Below are 18,442 nucleotides of genomic sequence, written 5' to 3'. Positions count from 1 at the left end.
TACATTTGTTTTCATATGTTTGGTATGAAGTCTGATATTATTGTTTTATTGTGGAATTTCCACGGGTTCCCGCTTGTTAGTGATTGTAAATTGTAAAGATGTATATCATATGTTAAATGTTAACATGTGTGCATTTTTTACAGTATTTTTTCCAGTATGGTTAAAATGATTGGGGCATAGGTTATGGTAAGAGGAGACCCAAGAATCCCAGCTTTGACAAATTTTAAAAGCTAGGAAAAAAAAACAACCCAGATCTAAACTGAATCAGCTGTTAAAAAAAGTATGAACTAAAAAATAGTTAACACTGAAATAGTTTGATATTTTATGTTCAGGATTTAAAAATAAAAATAAAAATCACACATCTTGCTGATCTTTCTTTGATTTTTATTTACAGGAGAGAAGTTTCCACAGGCGTCTTGAGAGAAGCTGTGAGTTTTTCACATATGTATGGTAACACAGTGGAGATATTTCTACAGACCACAAGTACTACCTATCCTGTGATGAATCCTCTAAACAATGTTTCTATCACAAATCATGGCCATGAACACCATGACTAACAGTGAGTAATCCATCTATTCTTTTACAGTTTTAAGAAAATTGCACTTCTAGAAATGTAAAGATGACAGTCGAAAGTCATTAATGGCCCACAAAAAAGTGCTAGTCTATTAAATGCTCCTAAAGTTTGCTTCTACAGTAGCATCTTTTGACATGTATGAGGATTTTGTTAAATCACAATGATTAAAAAAAGGTATCTAAGTCGTTGCGAGGAATTGCTAGTATGACAGAACCACAGAGTCTGAATCCGTGCTTACACATTCTGGAAAAAGCGCAACAATGGGACATCACTGGACAGAGCAGCTCACCAGAAAGCACCAGAAAGGACAGAAGAAAACCAGAGGGACACAAATACAGTGATTTGTACAAAAAATGTATGCATACAATTTTTTTTTTTCAGCTACTTTGCAAAAGGACAAAATGAGGTTTTGTTTGACAGAAAATGTATCTGAGTCAGACGTACTGCCATGAGATTTGACTCCTGAGTAGAGCAGAGATAATTGAAATTTCAAAATGACTGCCTGCACCGAGAAAAATGACTTTTTTTTGGGGGGGAGGACATCCATTTAGACCTTCTCCCTGCCTAAAACTTCTGTCGCCCGTAATGAGATGTGCTAATCTACAGAGAAGTGACAGAACTCTTAAGCAGTAGCACACAATTATTATTTTTTTTTCTTTTTGTCCATTAATTTTAGCTTGGAACATGAGCACACGTTGATCGATCGTTTATTTGATACTAGTAAAACCCTGGCTGACTCTACATTTGCAAAATAACAATCAAAGAGTCAATTATTTCCACTGATGTGTCCCATCATTTGTTTTCCCATTCACAAATAAATGTCTTCATCCAGGTCACTGCAGTGAGTAAAAACTCATACGGAGGTACAGTATGATGAAATAGTTGATGCTGCCTTCTGTGAAAAACTTGACTGAACAGATTTTTATACAGTGTGTGTATATATAGTATACATACATATATATACACATATACTTACATATATATATATATATACTGTATACACACACACACACACACACACGCACACACAAACTCATTACAAAATGTGCAGTACCAAAAACGAAATCAGTCAAATCAACAAGTTAACAAGATGAGGTATAGTGTTTTATAAAATCCTTTCAAAGGAGGATGATGAAATAAACACAATTATCAAAATAATTATGAGACCATAAGCAATAGTCAAATACAAATAATCAAAAGAAAACAAGATCGCCCATAAAAAGACAACCAAAAGGAAAAACACAAGCGCTTGACCAATTGTGGTTACAGGGTTAAAAAGCTCCTATAAGGAGAGCATAGGCGGCAGTTTTAAGCTAATTGTCATGTCAGACCATCTGTGTCCACTGCACACACCATTAAAATCCACTACTGCATCAAATCTTACAATAAAAGAAAACTGAAGATTCAAATGAAATATATGAAGGGGAAGAAAAAGACACAGAATTTAAATGTGCAATAAGTTGCATAACCAAAAAACAAACAAAAAAAACAAACCATAAAAAATACTGCAATGCCACAAATGTTTTAAAATAGATTGCATGGTCAAAGGTTAAGTAAGGTTTAGATGAGAGACCATTTCTGAACGGTTAATCTAAAATCTCTCAGATTAACAGATGAGTGGTTGCAGATAGAGAACACTTACTACAAGAACTATCCCAATGATTATGATTGGATTTAAAAGATGTTTTGTAAACTCTTCAATTAAGACTTCAGTGACTGTAAATGATGCAGTGAGCAGACAATGCAGTGTGGTGGTAATCAGCGTAATATGAAGACACATAATCAATAGGTTGGGTTACATTGGCACAAGATTTCAGTTGTTTTGGTTAAAGTCATAGTTATAAAGATATGTCAAAGAATGAGCTCCTGTAATTTCCATCAAGGGGTGCAAAACCTAATATTATATCACAGTTGGCTTAAAATCTGAACAGTGCTTCACAGAGAATATTTTCTGATGGGTAGATCAAGGAAAAGAAAATACTGTCCAGGGTATCTGTGACCACAAAATGTACTTGACCGAATATGGAATATAATTATTTATAACTGCTGTCAGGATGTTGCAAAAATAACCTTTCGCTTCAGCCTAAGTGAATCACGATCACTGGTGAAACATACCGTTAAAAAAATGAAAAAACAGAACAGAATATTATAGATCACATAATTGAAGAATTTAACACCATTAGTAGTATTTAAGTAAATTACATGTATTATAATTTATTTGTTTAAAACCAAAAATGCTTTTGGTGTCCAAATTTTACCAAGGTGGAGTCTAATCTCAAACTGCAGCTTGTGCACTGTAAATTGCTGACAAGATTCATGTTCATGCATCTGGACACATGATATGAAGTGTCTTATTTTGGGAGTAATTTACCAGTAATTATCTAGACTGATTATTTCAATTCTGAATATGTTCACGTGTTCACAAATATTAAGCCATTTTCTCTTCTAATATTAAATGTTGTGTTTGTTTGTGTGTTTTTTTGTTGCTTTTTGCAGTGTGGTTGTCATCTCGCAGTATTTATCCCAGTGCCTCCTAGCAATGCGGAACATCAAGGTTGTTTCATTCACTCACATAAACATCTCATGAATTAATCAAAAGCAGTGATTATCTGACCCAAAACATATAACATGTGAATAGAATTCTTGGACACAGGCTTTCTTAATAAAACATAAGATGAGAAGTGACCCTCAGATTCCGTGAGTCGAGGACTGTATTTCATTCAGTGAATGCAAAGTGATGTATGTATGAAAGAAAGTCATAAAAAAATAAGCTGTATATCTGTGTCTATGAACATCAAACACAAAGATTATACTTGATGATCTGAAAAACTGCTAGATTGGAAAGATAGACCTGAGGTAAACATATGGATGGAACCTCTCAGAGAAGTTTAGGTCATGAACACATCTCTTCATAAGGTAACGGTGGCAGAGCTAGACTGAGAGAGGTACAGTATGTCAAACTGGAATGCTTTTGAGAATAAATGGCTTCCATCTGGACACACAACACGTACGTTTTGGCAGTTACGTTACCAGGGACATATGATCGTCATTCCAAAGGGTGGCTGCATAGCTCACAAAAAAAAATTATGACGTACAGTATTACAATTATTTTAGTTGTAACTTAAATATTTTCACTTTTAACAAGTAAAAACCTGGTTTTGACATCACAAACTCTGATCTAACAAGTAGTCACAAACAAAACACCACAGACGCTTTCCATTGATGATTTGAGTGATGGATGAGACATCCTGCTGTCGGGAAGTTTCCTGTTGAATTGTTCATTATCTACCATTCAGTTTTTTGTTGCTCCAATAGCACAATATAGCAAGTGCTAGAAGATTACCTCAATCTAATGAGAATGTTTTTATGACTGCTTCTGTATCTGACAGGTAATAAAATGTCACTCTTTAAGTGGCAAAGCCAATTCTTTTAATCCCAATGCCTCCTCATATCTGACTCAAGTTTACTACAAAACGTCTCTGTGTAACCGCTATTGCGGTGAAAACAAAATTATCATGTTAAATACAGATAAGGCAAAGTAAAAATATTTCTTTCTTATGAACTAACCATGTACTGTATCTTGTTGCAGAAGAACCCCCCCCCCCAATTTAAAAAAAAATTATATACATTTTTATAAAATTACAATTCTGTTTGTAACATGTAAAAAAATGACTCTTTTATTTGCTGATGAGAGTGGAGCTGGTGTGACTTCAACACATTTGACAGGGAAAATAAAAAAATTAGCCGCCTTGTGCAAACAGGACTCACGCAATGATATCCATCTTTGAAGTTGACTATTATTTTCATGATCAGTCATCATCCCAATCATATAGGATTTAAGATATGGCAAAAACAATGCCAGCAGAGTAATTTTACATGTCAAATGAGACATACTTGTCAATGTGCAGCACATAATGGAAACATCTAACTTAATAACTGTCCATTTTGCATTAACAACAACCAGTTAGAATTGTTTCCAGAACATTTCTCTGTAGTTTGTTATTGAAGAGGCAATGCAGATATTTCTGCTCACAGAACCTTGCCAAGTAACTTCAAACGAGTAATATAAAAATGCAGTGATAACATACACTCCTGTTTCAGAACTGTATAATAAGCATCACTCAGAATGATTAAGATAAATATCTTTGCCCCTTCCATCTTTTCACCTCATGTCAATTATTTAGTTTGTTTGACAGTAGGATTACACAAAAAGTGGAAGAAGGATGCACCTGGGTTAGAAGCATTGCACGCAAATTATTTCTTTTTAAAATAACTTGACATAAAGTTACAAAATGTCATTTTCAATATTTTTACTAATTATGCAAAAAATACTATGACATTTGTATTACATTTTGTGGGTATGTCAGAATATTTGTTGGATTGCTTGGTCATTGTAGTTTAACCTGTGGTCTGTGAAAAGGAGGAAGGTCCCATTAACTGACTGCAGGTAGCACAAGTGTTCCATTATAGGAGCTATTGTAGAAAATTAGAGATGTTTGATTGTAACATAATTAAAAACTATAGCTTGTTGGAACTGTTTGGTCACACTTAACATTTTCTGTAAGTAGTAACACAGTTGTGACAGTTTTTTTTGTTTTTTTGTTTTTCCAAGAAAATTGTGTTGAATCTGTAATGGAGTAAAGCAAGACAGATTTCTTTGAGATGGTTAATGATAATACAGTCAGTGTCAGGTGATTATTTCTGCACATACCAAAGGCCGAAAAATAAGACAAGTTAAAAGGGATATTAAAAAGGTGCCAGTTACACAAAAGTAATAAAATCCACATTGGAAATCATCCTGAAAAAGGTGAGGTAGTGTTGTTGATAAGGAGAAGGTGTGCACCACTTCCCCTTTCACACTGTAATAACCAACAGTGGCTCACTCAGCTTCACATTTCAGTCAATTATGATCTAAAGGAATATGCTGAACAGTTAAAAGCCAATGTAAAAAAAAAGAGAGGGACTCTTCTCCTGTCTGATAAATGCAACTTTCAAATCAGCTTATTTTTGTAGAAGAGTAGAGCATTGCAGATTATTTTTTTCTCAAATTGGAATCAGACAGGAGAGTCATTAAATTTTTGCTATACAGTAATTAAAAATATGGCAAGCTTTTTGTCCAAAATTCTTGTACTGAGTTTAAAAGACAACTTATGGCACAATATCACATTGGTACAAACGAGACGACTGATCTACAGATGGGTTGTTATATAACATTTTCTCAAGTTCCCCACCAACATATTAAACGGACATGAACATGCAAATACTTTCTTTCCAAAATGACTTATACTGCCTGAAATATAGCAAAAACACTTTTTTTTTCTTTTCAACTGAGTATCCCTGGTTCATCAAATCACGCCACGTCTTTATGGATATAAAAAGAATATTTCATGTGTACCAAATATGCATATTCCACATTGTTTAAAATTTGAAGTGTTTTCCATCATGTTGACATGTTTTTTTTTATATATATCCATGCTGAATATAATCATCCATAGAAATATACAGAGATTATAAATGTACCTATAATAACTAGGCACCTGAGACCTCAACACCACAATCAGGAAACGTGTCTGCATAAATATGTGTTTACAGGTGACTGCAAAATACCACAGAATCTGCTATAGTTTAGCTGCGTATTTTTCAAAGTGTATGCGTGTGTGTAGTTGTGAACGTGTGTGTGTGTGTGTGTGAACCCTGAGACAGCAGAAGGCTGGAGATTTACACAGGTGTTCTGCACTCTCAGAGTGTGCAGATACTCATTAAGGCTTATTCCTCAGTGCCACTTAAACGAGTCCAATCGAAAGCCCAGAGAAAAGTACTGAGCGGCACTTCAGATCTTCCCAAACATGATGATATCCAGCCTATCTCGTGCACAGATTATCCCAGGATTCCGCTGGTCATGGCTGGAACAGAGCCAATGCATGACTTGGTGAGAACAGCCTCCTTCAATCAACTTCTGTCTGTTTGGTTAATTTAAATTGTTCTTTTCTTTCCTATTGGGACAAGAAGGAAAACCCAGACGAAAATGTAGATGCAATTCAAGAGAATGCATACCCATTTACCATGACATTAAAAAATATACTGTATATATATATTGTGTACGTACACAAGAATGAATCGATGGATTCAAAGTACACATAAAATCTGAGGAAAGATGAGAAATAAATCCAATAATGAAGTGCATAAAATAAACTTTATGAATTCTTCATGGGTATGTAAAGGAAAGAAAGTGATGTCTGATGTCTTTGTGTATGTGTGTGTGTGTGTGTGTGTGTATCTGACAGAATTGATGCCGTGCATGCAAAGGCTATGGGCATAGATAGCTGTGTGCTGCAGAGGTAGAGTGGACGAGGCTAGAGCTAACAAAAGGGGCAGGGGACAGCACAACAGACATGGCCTTCCCTGGTGCTGTAGGGCAATGTCTGGAGTCCCCATTTTCTATATGCTGTGACCTCACCACAGAATGCACAGCCTTTGGGGAGTGGAAGCCATTGGTAAGTCCTGTGTCCTGCTTTGCCTCCGAGTTTGAGTTTGGCTTGTCTTCCATGTTGTCTAACTCCCCATTGTGATTGGTCACCAATTTTATAGAGGGAAGACTCAATGGGCTCTGGACCAAAGACAGTTTTTCAAGTGTGTCCTCCTCTCCTGGTGGGCTTGGCTGGCTCAAAGGAGAATATATCTCCTCTAATAATGAGGGTCCTCTGGTGGTGTTAGAATCAGTCTCCTTTTCACTGCACTTCTCCACTTTCTCCCTCTCCAAGTCTGACAGCTCTGAGTGAACAATGACATCTGCCTCGACACGATTACTGCACAGATGATCTCCTGAATCCTGCAGGAAAAATGTTTCTCTTGTTAGTTTTTGTGTTCTAGGAGTTTATCTGCGGAGATAACTCCAGTTTTCAACAATTGTTAAGTTAGAGCACGGTCAATGTTAGCAAACCAATAAGTTAACAAAGCATGGTGAAAATTGACGTCAACAGTGGTGAACTGTTGAATAACTTTGAATAGCAGGGGTAAAATTACACCAAAGAATTTTTCTCCTTTCTACAATCAACATTAGAAAAGCGATTGAATTGTGCAGCATTTTATGTCTACTGTAAAATAATATTCAATTATTGAACTTCCAACAAACTAGCTTTCTGCCCACAGTTGTTACTGCAACAAAGAGCTTATTATTAAATAAATGGAGATGACTATGTCCTTATTGCTAAGTGAAATCCATCTGTTCTACTATGTGAAGCCTTTTTTTTCTTGTGAGGCCAATAATAAACACAGTTTGTAAACCCATTTAGATGTGTGACTAGGAAACAACAGCGAGCTGTTAAAGGTCATCTTCCATGCAAGGTTCAACCAACATATTAAAATCCCACAGGGTGACACAAATGAACATATCATGACCAAAACCATTAACAAATTACATCTTCATCATATTGAAACACAACATCAGGGTGAACTGAAGACACAACAGGCCTGGAATTAAAACATGGACTCAATGGGACTTAAGTTTATGATGTCACTGGTGGTTTTAATAATTTTTAAGCAAAATCTACTTTGACAAACCAGAGATGAGATGCCTGCTTTTGATGAACTAGTTCTGAAATCAAGGATCTGTAGGTCGAATTTGATGAAAAGAGAACATTAAATCAATTTGTGTATTTACCGTGCCGTTATCAGTTAAAAGTATGTTGAGAGATCCACTAATGAGTGATGGGCAGTCTTCTGTTATGGTGTCTCTGTATCTAGTGATTCTGTTGGCCCAGTTATGGCTCACTGAACCATTCCAAGCAGCCTGAAAGAATAACAACACAGTGGATGCACCAAAATTACTACTATTATCCCTCTGTAATAGAGTAAATATATCAGAGTAGCCACAGCCCATCTGGTAATGTTTTGACCTTGGATTCAGCTGCAGGAGCATCCCCCACTTCCCCTTGATTAGCGGTTGCTATCAAGCTCTGCTCCTCTGAGGCCTCTTCTAGTGGCTGACCCAACTCTTGGTTACTTGGGGGCATCAGTGTTTCCAGCTCATGGCTATCGCTGCTTTCTGGCACATTAGAGGGAACTGGACTGCCCCCTCTTCTGTAGTGAGGAGTCCCAGTTGTGGAGTCAAGGCCCCCAGACACCTCACTATTTGAAGCAGAGATGAGAGACGATATTAGAGTTGGACAGCATAGAAGAATCAATGCTAATACAGTTAATCTGATGTTTTTTCTGGTGTTTCATCTGTGACATTAGTTGTTCCAAGTGAGAACAGTAAATAAAATGGCATATTTGCTGTGTGAGTGCTACAAGTCTAGCAGTATCTTACCTGAATTTGCCACTACGAAAGCTTAAACACATACATAGAAGGATGCATATTAGTCCCAGACACACACCGACTATGATGCCAGTCACTGCATGTATGTCCAGCTCTGTTAAAAGCATCAGACAAAATGTGAAATTAGACAAAAAAAGATGAATCACACATAAGATAACATAAAATGGCCTAAATACATTATACGTATTATATTTATTGTATAAATTGAACATGTCTGGTATGAAATATTATCAAATTAATCAATGTTCTAATGCAAGACAAAGTAATAGCAGTGAAGAAATATGAGACACCGTCCAACAGTGGAGAGTAGGACTTCATTGATATTCATTTATGCTGGGCATCTTGGCAGTCTGGACAGAGTGAGGAGAGGAAACAGATGGCAGAAGCTTTCACCCACCCACCAACCACATCAATTCCATTCACACTGCAACTGGCACCACTATTTTACCCTGTGTGTACAAAATAAACCTGTCACTCTACCTTTTTATTAAAGGTTTGATTAATGTTCAGACAACCCAAATATATGATCTACTTGGCAAATAAGTCCCACAAAATACAGATTTAATTGCATGAATGGGGAAATAGCACAATGAAAATAAGAACTACTTTTTTTTAGATGACACATGAAAAAATAAATATTCTTAGCTTGAGAGAGAAATAAAATATTTCAACTTTGGTGACTGTTTTAATTACTGGTGGGGATGTTTTTGTAGATATTACTGGGATAAGGATTAGTAAACTGGATAATACTTCAGATCACAGGGTACGTAACAGCTCTGTATTCACGGCTTTCTGTTTGAAGACAAAATAGGAGATTTAATAATTATAACCAAAAGTAAAATGCTGACTAATGAAACTATGAAGTGTCTAATGAGACTGCATGCTTAAACACAGTAACATAAGAGTAAAGAAAGTGCTTTCCATAGCAATCTGCTGAGCACAAAGAACAGTAATTCAAAGCTCTCCCCTGGGGGTCACTGATGAGGCTGGCCCTTTGATACCCACACTTTTTTATTATCCTGGTAATGCATCGAATAGGAGAAGCAAAAAGTGTCCAGCAGTGTCATTCTTTCCCAGCTGGCAGGGAAAAAATTGCTCTCTTAAGCCAGATTGTGTAGTAACTATAAACATGATAAAGTATCTGGATTTCTATCTGGATTCACTGTTGTAAAATTTGATCACAACTGAAAAGTTAGTGTTGAAATATAAATACCAGAATTCAAAGCCTTGAACTCATTTTGAATGAATATCCATAATCTTTCATTGGTTCAGCGTACTGTGGTCCCAGACTAGCCTTGGAATTACATAATCTGAGTATGATTGAAAAGTTGAGAAGCATGTCGAGTCAATGTACGTGATTCTATATGTTTATTGATGACAGTCTGAATTTTTTTTTTATTTCTAATTTTGTGGTGATTCCATGAAACCTGACCTTGCCGTAACCTCTCTGATAGAGTGCAACGTCACGTGTCCTCTTGACTCTCGTTGTTGTCATTTTTTTAGTATCTCACCTTTGACCACAGAAATAACTTCGGCCAACAAACTGAAGATTCAGTTCAGCAATGGTCTCTCTGTCGTCAGTTCATGGTGAATGTTGATTGATTTTCAACATTGTTAGCTCTGTTTCGTCGTCTCCCAAAAGAAATGTTAACTCTAAATAATACAATAATTCAGGATAACTTCTTTTTACTGTTTACGTGAAGCACAAGGCTGAAAATTAATTGCACACTAATTTTCCTAATTTGTACTTCCTTGCAATTATTAATTATTAATTAAATTATCTTTGATTGATTTAATCCGGGTTTTTTTGCCTACGACGAACATTTTGTATTTATTCTTATTTTTAGTGTCGTCATGAACTCACCATACTTTTGAAGGGGGATGTGAACATCCTTTACTGATGAATACGGTCCTGGTCCCACATCAGTGGAAGCCCCCAGCTTAAAAAAGTAACGGCCGCCACTGGACAAACCCTGGACCTCCACACTGGTAATGCTACCTAAAAGCAACACAGAAACAGCGGGAGAGACTAATGAAATGTTTGACAAGAACCATTTTAATTACATTTATCACACAATCTGATAAAGACAAATTTAACCAAGTATCCATAAAATTTAAAAACTCATTAATCAAATGCTTGCAGTTAAAAGAGGGGGCCATGACAGCCGATACTCACCATCTTGTGAGAGGTTTTCCCATAAATGCTCCGGCTGGCTGAGGTTGCCACTGTACAGGATGTTGTAGCTGATGATGATACCATTAGGCTCCAGCGGAGGGCGCCAGCTGACAAACACAGAGGATGAGTCCAGAGCGCTCAGATGGAGCTCTTCTGGAGGTGTGGAGGGCCCTGAAGGAGAGAGGAAGATTGGGTCAATAATTAGAGGGCAAAAATTAGGCTTCACAGCTGCAAAATGGAAATTATCGTGTGTGTGTGTGTGTGTGTGTGTGTGTGTGTGTGTGTGTGTGGTGGGGGGAGGGGGGGTCTGACATTCAGTGTGAAGAACATCTGCGTCCCTGTGTTGATGCTGAGAGGGGATAAGCAGGGAAATGGGCGAATTGGGTGGAGCTCAGGTAGTGATAGAGTGTGATGGGGCTACTGGTGCTCATAATGTCATTAAAACTGGCCCACAATCCTATGATCCAATGACCATAGGATCCAATGATCCTATGATCCAACGATCCACACACGTTTCAACACACACTCCCTTGCAGGCACGCTCAAGAACACCTATACATGCATACATAAAAGGAGCTGCAGCCAAGCTTAGCATGCTACCAGAATAAAAACACGGCAATATCAAGTCCAACAGAATCTGAGCATAGACAAGGCAAAATGTTACGTGTCATGACTGTTTAGTGAGCTAAATGAAATTGAAAGATCATAACTTATCATTTGGGTTCTTATCTTTCCATCTATATTCAAACAAATAAAGTTGAGTGACTCTTCCTCCTCATACAGAAACAGGATCCCCCTCGTACTGAGGCTGCCTAGTGCAACTACACTTCTTTTTTTTTTTTGGCATATTGTAGTTCTTCGAGGTTAGGGAAGAGTGTCTCACCCAAGGACACTACTAGAATTGCAATTTCAGTCATCGGTATTAAGTGGTTGGAAAAAGAAACCTACATCCACAAATAAGGAGCCCTCAGATAATTAGATTATTGATTTTCAAACCTAAACATAAAACAGGATTGACTACAGTCACAGGGTCGTAGACTACACTCACGGTCAGACAGAGTGGACTCCTCCACTGTACCACTGAAGGGTCCCACCACATCTACACCATTAGACTGCACCGCCAGCTCATAGCGAGTGAAGGGCTTCAATGTCCCCAGGAGAATCTCCTGAGCAGCGCTGTAACACACAAGCACAAGAACCTGAGTTTTTAAATGTTAACCAGGGGCTACAACATTGTGTTAGTACTTTAAGGTGAGAAATTTCCCAAGCATTTTAGACACGATTACATTTCAAGCGCTAGTTTCCTGACCTAGTGTAATAGGAGACTAAGGATGCATTGGTGGTCCCAGCCGGGCTGCAGCGAATCGTATAGTTGATGATTCGTACATTGCTGAATCTGGGTTTCTCCCAACGCAGCCAGATGGAGGTGGAGCTGTTAGCCGTGGCTTGGATGCTACTTGGGGGTAATGGAGGAGGGCGCATGGGTGGTGACAGTGCTGAACACACATAAACATATTTCGGTATGATTCTTTGAAAAAATTGAATATAATTTGCTATTATAATCAGAAAAATACAGGGTCTCCTTTATATATGAACTTACTCCTGCCATATGCTTTCTCCGTTCTTCCCTTCCACACAGCAGCAGCTCCGTCGCTCTGCTTGTTGAATGCCCAAACCCTTACCTCATACTGTCTGTTAGAAACTGAAAGATTAGAAAATAAATACATAAAACATTACCAACCCCGCATTACCAGCATCTTACTATAACAAGATAATAAAGTATTGACGTCAGATTTCGGTAATGAGTTAAATTAATTCAAGCAGTGCCATGTATCTCCAAATATCCTATCTGCATGCTCAACACACAAATGCCAACTTTCTTGCAAATACTTGAGACGGCAATTTCACAATTCATCCTTAGGTAAACCTGAGATTGCTTGTGACAGCAGTATGGGAATGAGAGCACAACAGTATGGCTCACAAGGACACCCATAAAGCAGTGACTCAGATAGTCCAAACTGAAAAAAAACCAAAACTTTCCAGAACTATATACTTATGTGCGTATACAGCTGACTCACTTTATATTTATTTTTCTATACAAAACTAGGATGGAATTGTGTTTAATATTTAGTCAAAGGAAGATTAAAGAAATGTGTGATTCATTTGACCTCTGTCAATGACTTACCCAATCCAGTCAGCAACTGATACCTGGCCTTCTTACGCAGTCTGATCATGTGGGTCCGTGTCGTCCTTTCTCCATTAGAAGATTCGTCAGTCTCCACCTCGCTACAAGACAGCTTGTAGCCGGAGACCAATGTGTGATTGGGTGAAGGATGCCACGTCACATTGAGTGTGCTCACACGGGCTCTGACTTTCAGTTCGTTCGGGGCAAAGATTACTGAAACATTTTAGAAAAAGAAAAGAAAATGACCATGAATTCCACCCCACTACAACTCTTACATTTTGGCAAACAACCACGGCCTCGGATATAGAGATACTGACTGTCTTGCCAATTGCTCAACACTCAGAGACAAAACACTCAGGGGGAATGCTGAAGATCACACAGTGATAAAAGAATCATGAGCAAAAAGAGGAGATATTTGAAGAACTCTAAGCTAGCTAAACTGAGCAGTCTCTTCACCTTGACTGCGCCTTAAGATATAGCCCATAAATATCACACACTAGGGAGAACCTTGCAAGAATCCAACACCCACTCAGAACGTGTTTGTCTGAACAAAAATACCCAAAAAAACCTGGAAAGACAGACAGTTTTGGTGTTGTCCCTTACCCATGCTGTGGTCACTGTGGTTGTAATGTGCCAGAGTTTGATGCTGGGCCCACTCAGAGGGAGTTCCAAAACCAACGACCGTTCCAGCTGCTATCCGCATCCGGTACATTTGGTTGGGCTGCAACTCTCTCAGTGTGAATTGAGTCTCATTGCCCCCAAGTTCAACTGAGAAAACACTGTCATCTGTGGGAATATGGAATACACACATTAGTAACTCCCTGGATCTTCAGCTCAACAAGTAGAATATACACTGATCACTCACTCTGATCCAGAATACTATATTCAATGAGGTATCGGGTAACAGCTCCTCGACTGTGCTGTGAGGACAATGGATGCCACATAAGCCTGATGTCTGTGGGGGAGGTGCTGGCTATAGACAGCTGAGGAGGTGCACTTGGCACTGCAAGAAGGAATAAAGGACATATTGAACTACGGGACAACTTAAGGAAAATCCGAAAGTGCGGTATATTACTGCTACATGATCACTTTAAGCCAATTTATGCTCTTCATTAAAAAGGAATGAGGACACAGACCTTGCCTTACACCTGTCTTCTGCATTCATTCTGTGCATAATCATTCTACAGTGGCTATAATTCAAGCAATACAAGACAAATCTATAGAGACATGACAAAGAGGTCAAGAGTGAAATGGAAAAATGAGAAAACCCTTCATTCTCATGTCACATGGATGACATCCGCTCACATACGCACACACACACACACACGCACGCAAACACACACACACCTACAGGCAATTTGCAGTGTTCAATCCACCTAACGTGTATGTTTTTGTAGGTGGGAGGAAGCCGGAGAACCCGGAGAGAACCCACGCAGGCAGTGTTTTCTAAGAAATGAATGATTGTATATTACTTATGAGCCTTTTAATATCCAGCAGGAGTTACTTGTTTGGCAACATAGCAACTACTTTATGACAGAGCAGGCATTGAAGGCTGGCCTTATTGTACCTGAGCAAAAGTTGTATTACTCACCGTCCTCCAACATCTCGACAGTAACTGGCAGAGACGGCCGACTAGCACCCATGGGAGAGTAAGCCACAACAAAGAATGTGTACGCAGTATGAGGGAGGAGATCTTTGAAATGATACTCTGTGGTGTCATTGTTCATTGCGAACTGGTACTCCACATTATCGGATCCTGGAAGAAAGATGCGGAATTTAAAAATGAAAATGTGTTTTTTTAGGAGAAAAAAAAAAGCGTATGCACAGAGACACACCTGCTGCGCGATGGCAGTGCACAGAGTAACCAATGATTTGGTCTGAGTTGTATTCCGGCTTCTCCCAGGTTAGCAAGGCAGTTGTGCTGGAGTAGGGAATGGCAGACAGGTGTCGAGGAGGGCTGGGCAGACCTTCCCGTACAATAACTGTCAGCTTAGCTGTGGCACAGGCTGTGCCCAGCCCATTATCTGCTATACACTGGTAGTAGCCTGCATCCTCCATTGCCAGCTGATTGATGAGCAGGACTCCAGGGCTTTGGCTCTTCACCCGTCTGAATGACTTAATGGGTTGGCCGTTCTTAAGCCAGTGCAAGAGCGGAGGAGGCTCGCCAGAACTGTTGCACACAAACCTGGCTGTGTTTCCCCGGGAAAGAGACACTGTCTCAGGAGGCTGGAGAATCACAGGGGGAGCTGTTGGAAGTAGGAAACAAAAAAAAAGAAAAAAAAAAAAGTAATTTTCTGGAGACATAATACAATTTAAATGTCAGATTTTGTATTACACCTTATTTTTTTCAAAGGCAGATGAAAACAGATTTGGTCAAAAATTATTACTGAGTGGAAGCAATGAGATCTAAAGATTAATCCTACACTGCTATAATAAAAAAACCTTTCGCCAGGTAAATGACCAAACCTTCGGAGCGCACACATCAATATTTTATCTGTGTAACCTAAAAGACTATTTCATTAATGAAAAATCAGTTTATCAAATCAAAATTGATTGGGAGCGCTAGCTAAAGCTGCTCACCACATATTACACTAACACATGAGCTTGTAGTTCGTAGTTGTCAAAAGAATTATGCATTCCATTATAGAGAGAGAGAGACGACATATATCCTACCAGGCACAACCAGCTCAGCAATGGCGATAACGAATTCTCTAGTCTTGGGCTTGTTGGCCCGACAGACATAGATGCCAGAATGGTGACGCCTTGTATCTTTGATGACCAGGTTTGTGGTGAGGATGACAACATCGGTAGAAATAGGTTTTCCATCTAATCAAAGGACAAAGAAAAGCAAGTCTCAATTCATATGAGGGGGAAAAACAAATTGTCGATCAGAAATAACAAAAAAAAAAAGCAAAGATATGTTTTTAGGCTTTCAGGTGCATGGTTGTCTGTCTCACGCACTAAGCCAGCTGGGATAGGCTCCAGCTCCCTGTGACCCGCTACGGCCGACAAAGTGGTGATTAGAAGATGGATGGGTTGGATATGCAATTACAAAAAAATACCAGCAGGTGTCTCTGTGACTTTTTAAACTGAACGACTTTGGACAAGTGACAAAAAATTTGTAAAAAAAAGAAAGAAAAGAAATAGACAAAATAGCACACAATTAACATGTCTTTAATCTTTAATATTTATTTAATACTTTATATCCACAGCTTCGTATTGAATAAGATAATCAATTAAGAAAACCATCATCTACAAAGTCACATATTTCATAATATGTTAAATGCCGTGAATACAATACGGTCACTAACTGTTATATTTGATAGCAGTAAAAATATATAGTTATCAATACAATCGTCTGTATATCTAAATGTTTATAGTGGTTAATTATGACAGGAAACACAAATTCAGCTTGTCGTGATCATTTCTATCGAGCATTACATTCATGCTTAGATTTAAACAAACTATTGGTATGAAAGTCTCATTGTGTAATGTTAACATTTTTTCTGTAAGTATGACATTAATAGAAAGAATGACATGTAAATAAAGCGAAAAGAGAGAAGAACAAACAAGAGGAGAAGCACTCTGGAACTTGAGTATCTGTGTTACCTTGTCTGCTCCAGGACACCAGTGGCTTCGGCTGGCCTTGTGCCATGCACTCCATCACAGCAGGACGGCCTAACATGACTGTGGCATTTTGAGGTGGTGCAACAATTGTCACTTTGTTAAGGGATTCAGTAGAGCCTGTAACAACAAATGCATACTTTGGTATTAAGGACCAGCAAATACTACATACATTTTCAAGTATAAAGGTATTGAAAGGTTTACATTTGCTTTCGAAGTTGACACCTATTGGACAGTAAGTTCACCCTGTTGAGGTCCAAAGGGTAAGACTGGCCTGCTTTTTTTATTTTTTTCCCCCCAGAATAATCAATGTAGTTCACATTTTAATTTCATGAAAAAATCCAAACATCTCTAAATTTGCATTATAAATAAACAAAAATTAAGTTCACTTGCATTATCAATAAATGAATACATTATTTCAGGCTGAACTGAGCTTAACAATAAGATAAGTCTTAAAACAGCGGTCACACATTGCATCTTGCCTTCCAAAATTCAATAAAGAAAGTTTTTTCCCCCCCACATACAGCCCATTGAGCCTCAGAAGGGTCAGTACAATTGGGTCAAAGTATGTGTTTGGACTTAGATTAGTGACATGACATTTCTGACTAGAACAGGATTCTGAAGAAGTTTCATTATAAATGATCTCTCGTGTTTGACTGGTTTTGTTGTGTTGTTGATTGTTGGAAATCCAGTCCCACAATGTCCAACTTCCCTTGAACAGAATGGAAAGCTGCCGCCCACAGTGTATTCCTTCATTATTCATTCATTCATTTGCTTCTTTTTCTTTTCATATTGACATAAAATATTTCCCCATCGATTCCCCTCTGATAGCATTTCATTTACAGACAGGTATACGCCTTCCACTCTAGTGTGTGTTGGAAGTACTATGACGCCACAAATATCCTAAAAGAATTATTTTCCCTTTGCATGGTAAAAATCTAATCATGTGCTTGTAGTGCTGTGTGGGAATGAGCGAGGAGTGATGAAGATTGGTCATACAGTGCTTTGAGAGGACTTATTTTCCATGTGCATGCCTCAGCATTCTGTAGGTAAATTTATTCCTCTTACATACAAAATGGCATCATATAACCACATTATGGATAACTCATTGGGATTACGTACAGAAATACTTATTTATGCATTAAGTTTCAAAACTGCCTTTGTGAGAGATATGCATCAGGGTGCTTCTTCACAGTAGTTCTAACTTCATGAGGACATGGATGTAGAGGTAGTGCCAAGATAAAACATGGAAGAAACTTGAAACGGACATTGTAAGGAGCAGAATGTTTCATATGTTCTACATCTTCTAAGGTAAATTACAGAAACTTGATCACATCCAGCAGTTAAAGCTGGGACTGGGTGTTACAATATTTGACTGTTGATGTATATGATGTTCTTCCCATTTGTGGTTTAAAAATTTTAGTGAGGGTAAACTGAAATAACATACAGAACAAAGCCTGAAAAGTGACCCTTCTGACACAATGTCACGTAATTACAGAGACAGCTTAGTGATTGCTACATACAATAAATCCTGCACAAAATGGATGTATTGGCTTATAAGTGTAG

General features: G+C 38.1%; 1 protein-coding gene across 1 annotated transcript in view; it reads right to left on the bottom strand.

The window, feature by feature from the left end:
- Positions 1-373: 373 nt before the first annotated feature.
- igdcc4 (immunoglobulin superfamily, DCC subclass, member 4) overlaps positions 374-18,442 on the bottom strand; it is a 48,118-nt gene continuing 30,049 nt past the window's right edge. The window contains exons 5-20 of the mRNA XM_068322093.1: positions 16,862-16,996; positions 15,926-16,078; positions 15,088-15,498; positions 14,844-15,008; positions 14,118-14,255; positions 13,856-14,038; positions 13,253-13,465; positions 12,668-12,769; positions 12,377-12,563; positions 12,116-12,243; positions 11,068-11,238; positions 10,756-10,890; positions 8,883-8,985; positions 8,470-8,701; positions 8,235-8,363; positions 374-7,403 (exon numbers count right to left, since the gene is read on the bottom strand). Of these exons, the coding sequence (XP_068178194.1) occupies positions 6,882-7,403; positions 8,235-8,363; positions 8,470-8,701; positions 8,883-8,985; positions 10,756-10,890; positions 11,068-11,238; positions 12,116-12,243; positions 12,377-12,563; positions 12,668-12,769; positions 13,253-13,465; positions 13,856-14,038; positions 14,118-14,255; positions 14,844-15,008; positions 15,088-15,498; positions 15,926-16,078; positions 16,862-16,996 (3,107 nt within the window). The 3' untranslated portion in view covers positions 374-6,881. The remainder of the gene's footprint in view (positions 7,404-8,234; positions 8,364-8,469; positions 8,702-8,882; positions 8,986-10,755; positions 10,891-11,067; positions 11,239-12,115; positions 12,244-12,376; positions 12,564-12,667; positions 12,770-13,252; positions 13,466-13,855; positions 14,039-14,117; positions 14,256-14,843; positions 15,009-15,087; positions 15,499-15,925; positions 16,079-16,861; positions 16,997-18,442) is intronic.

This window comes from Antennarius striatus, chromosome 1 (genome assembly GCF_040054535.1).
Source record: "Antennarius striatus isolate MH-2024 chromosome 1, ASM4005453v1, whole genome shotgun sequence".
Taxonomy (NCBI): domain Eukaryota; kingdom Metazoa; phylum Chordata; class Actinopteri; order Lophiiformes; family Antennariidae; genus Antennarius; species Antennarius striatus.
This window is presented reverse-complemented; position numbering and strand designations above follow the sequence as displayed.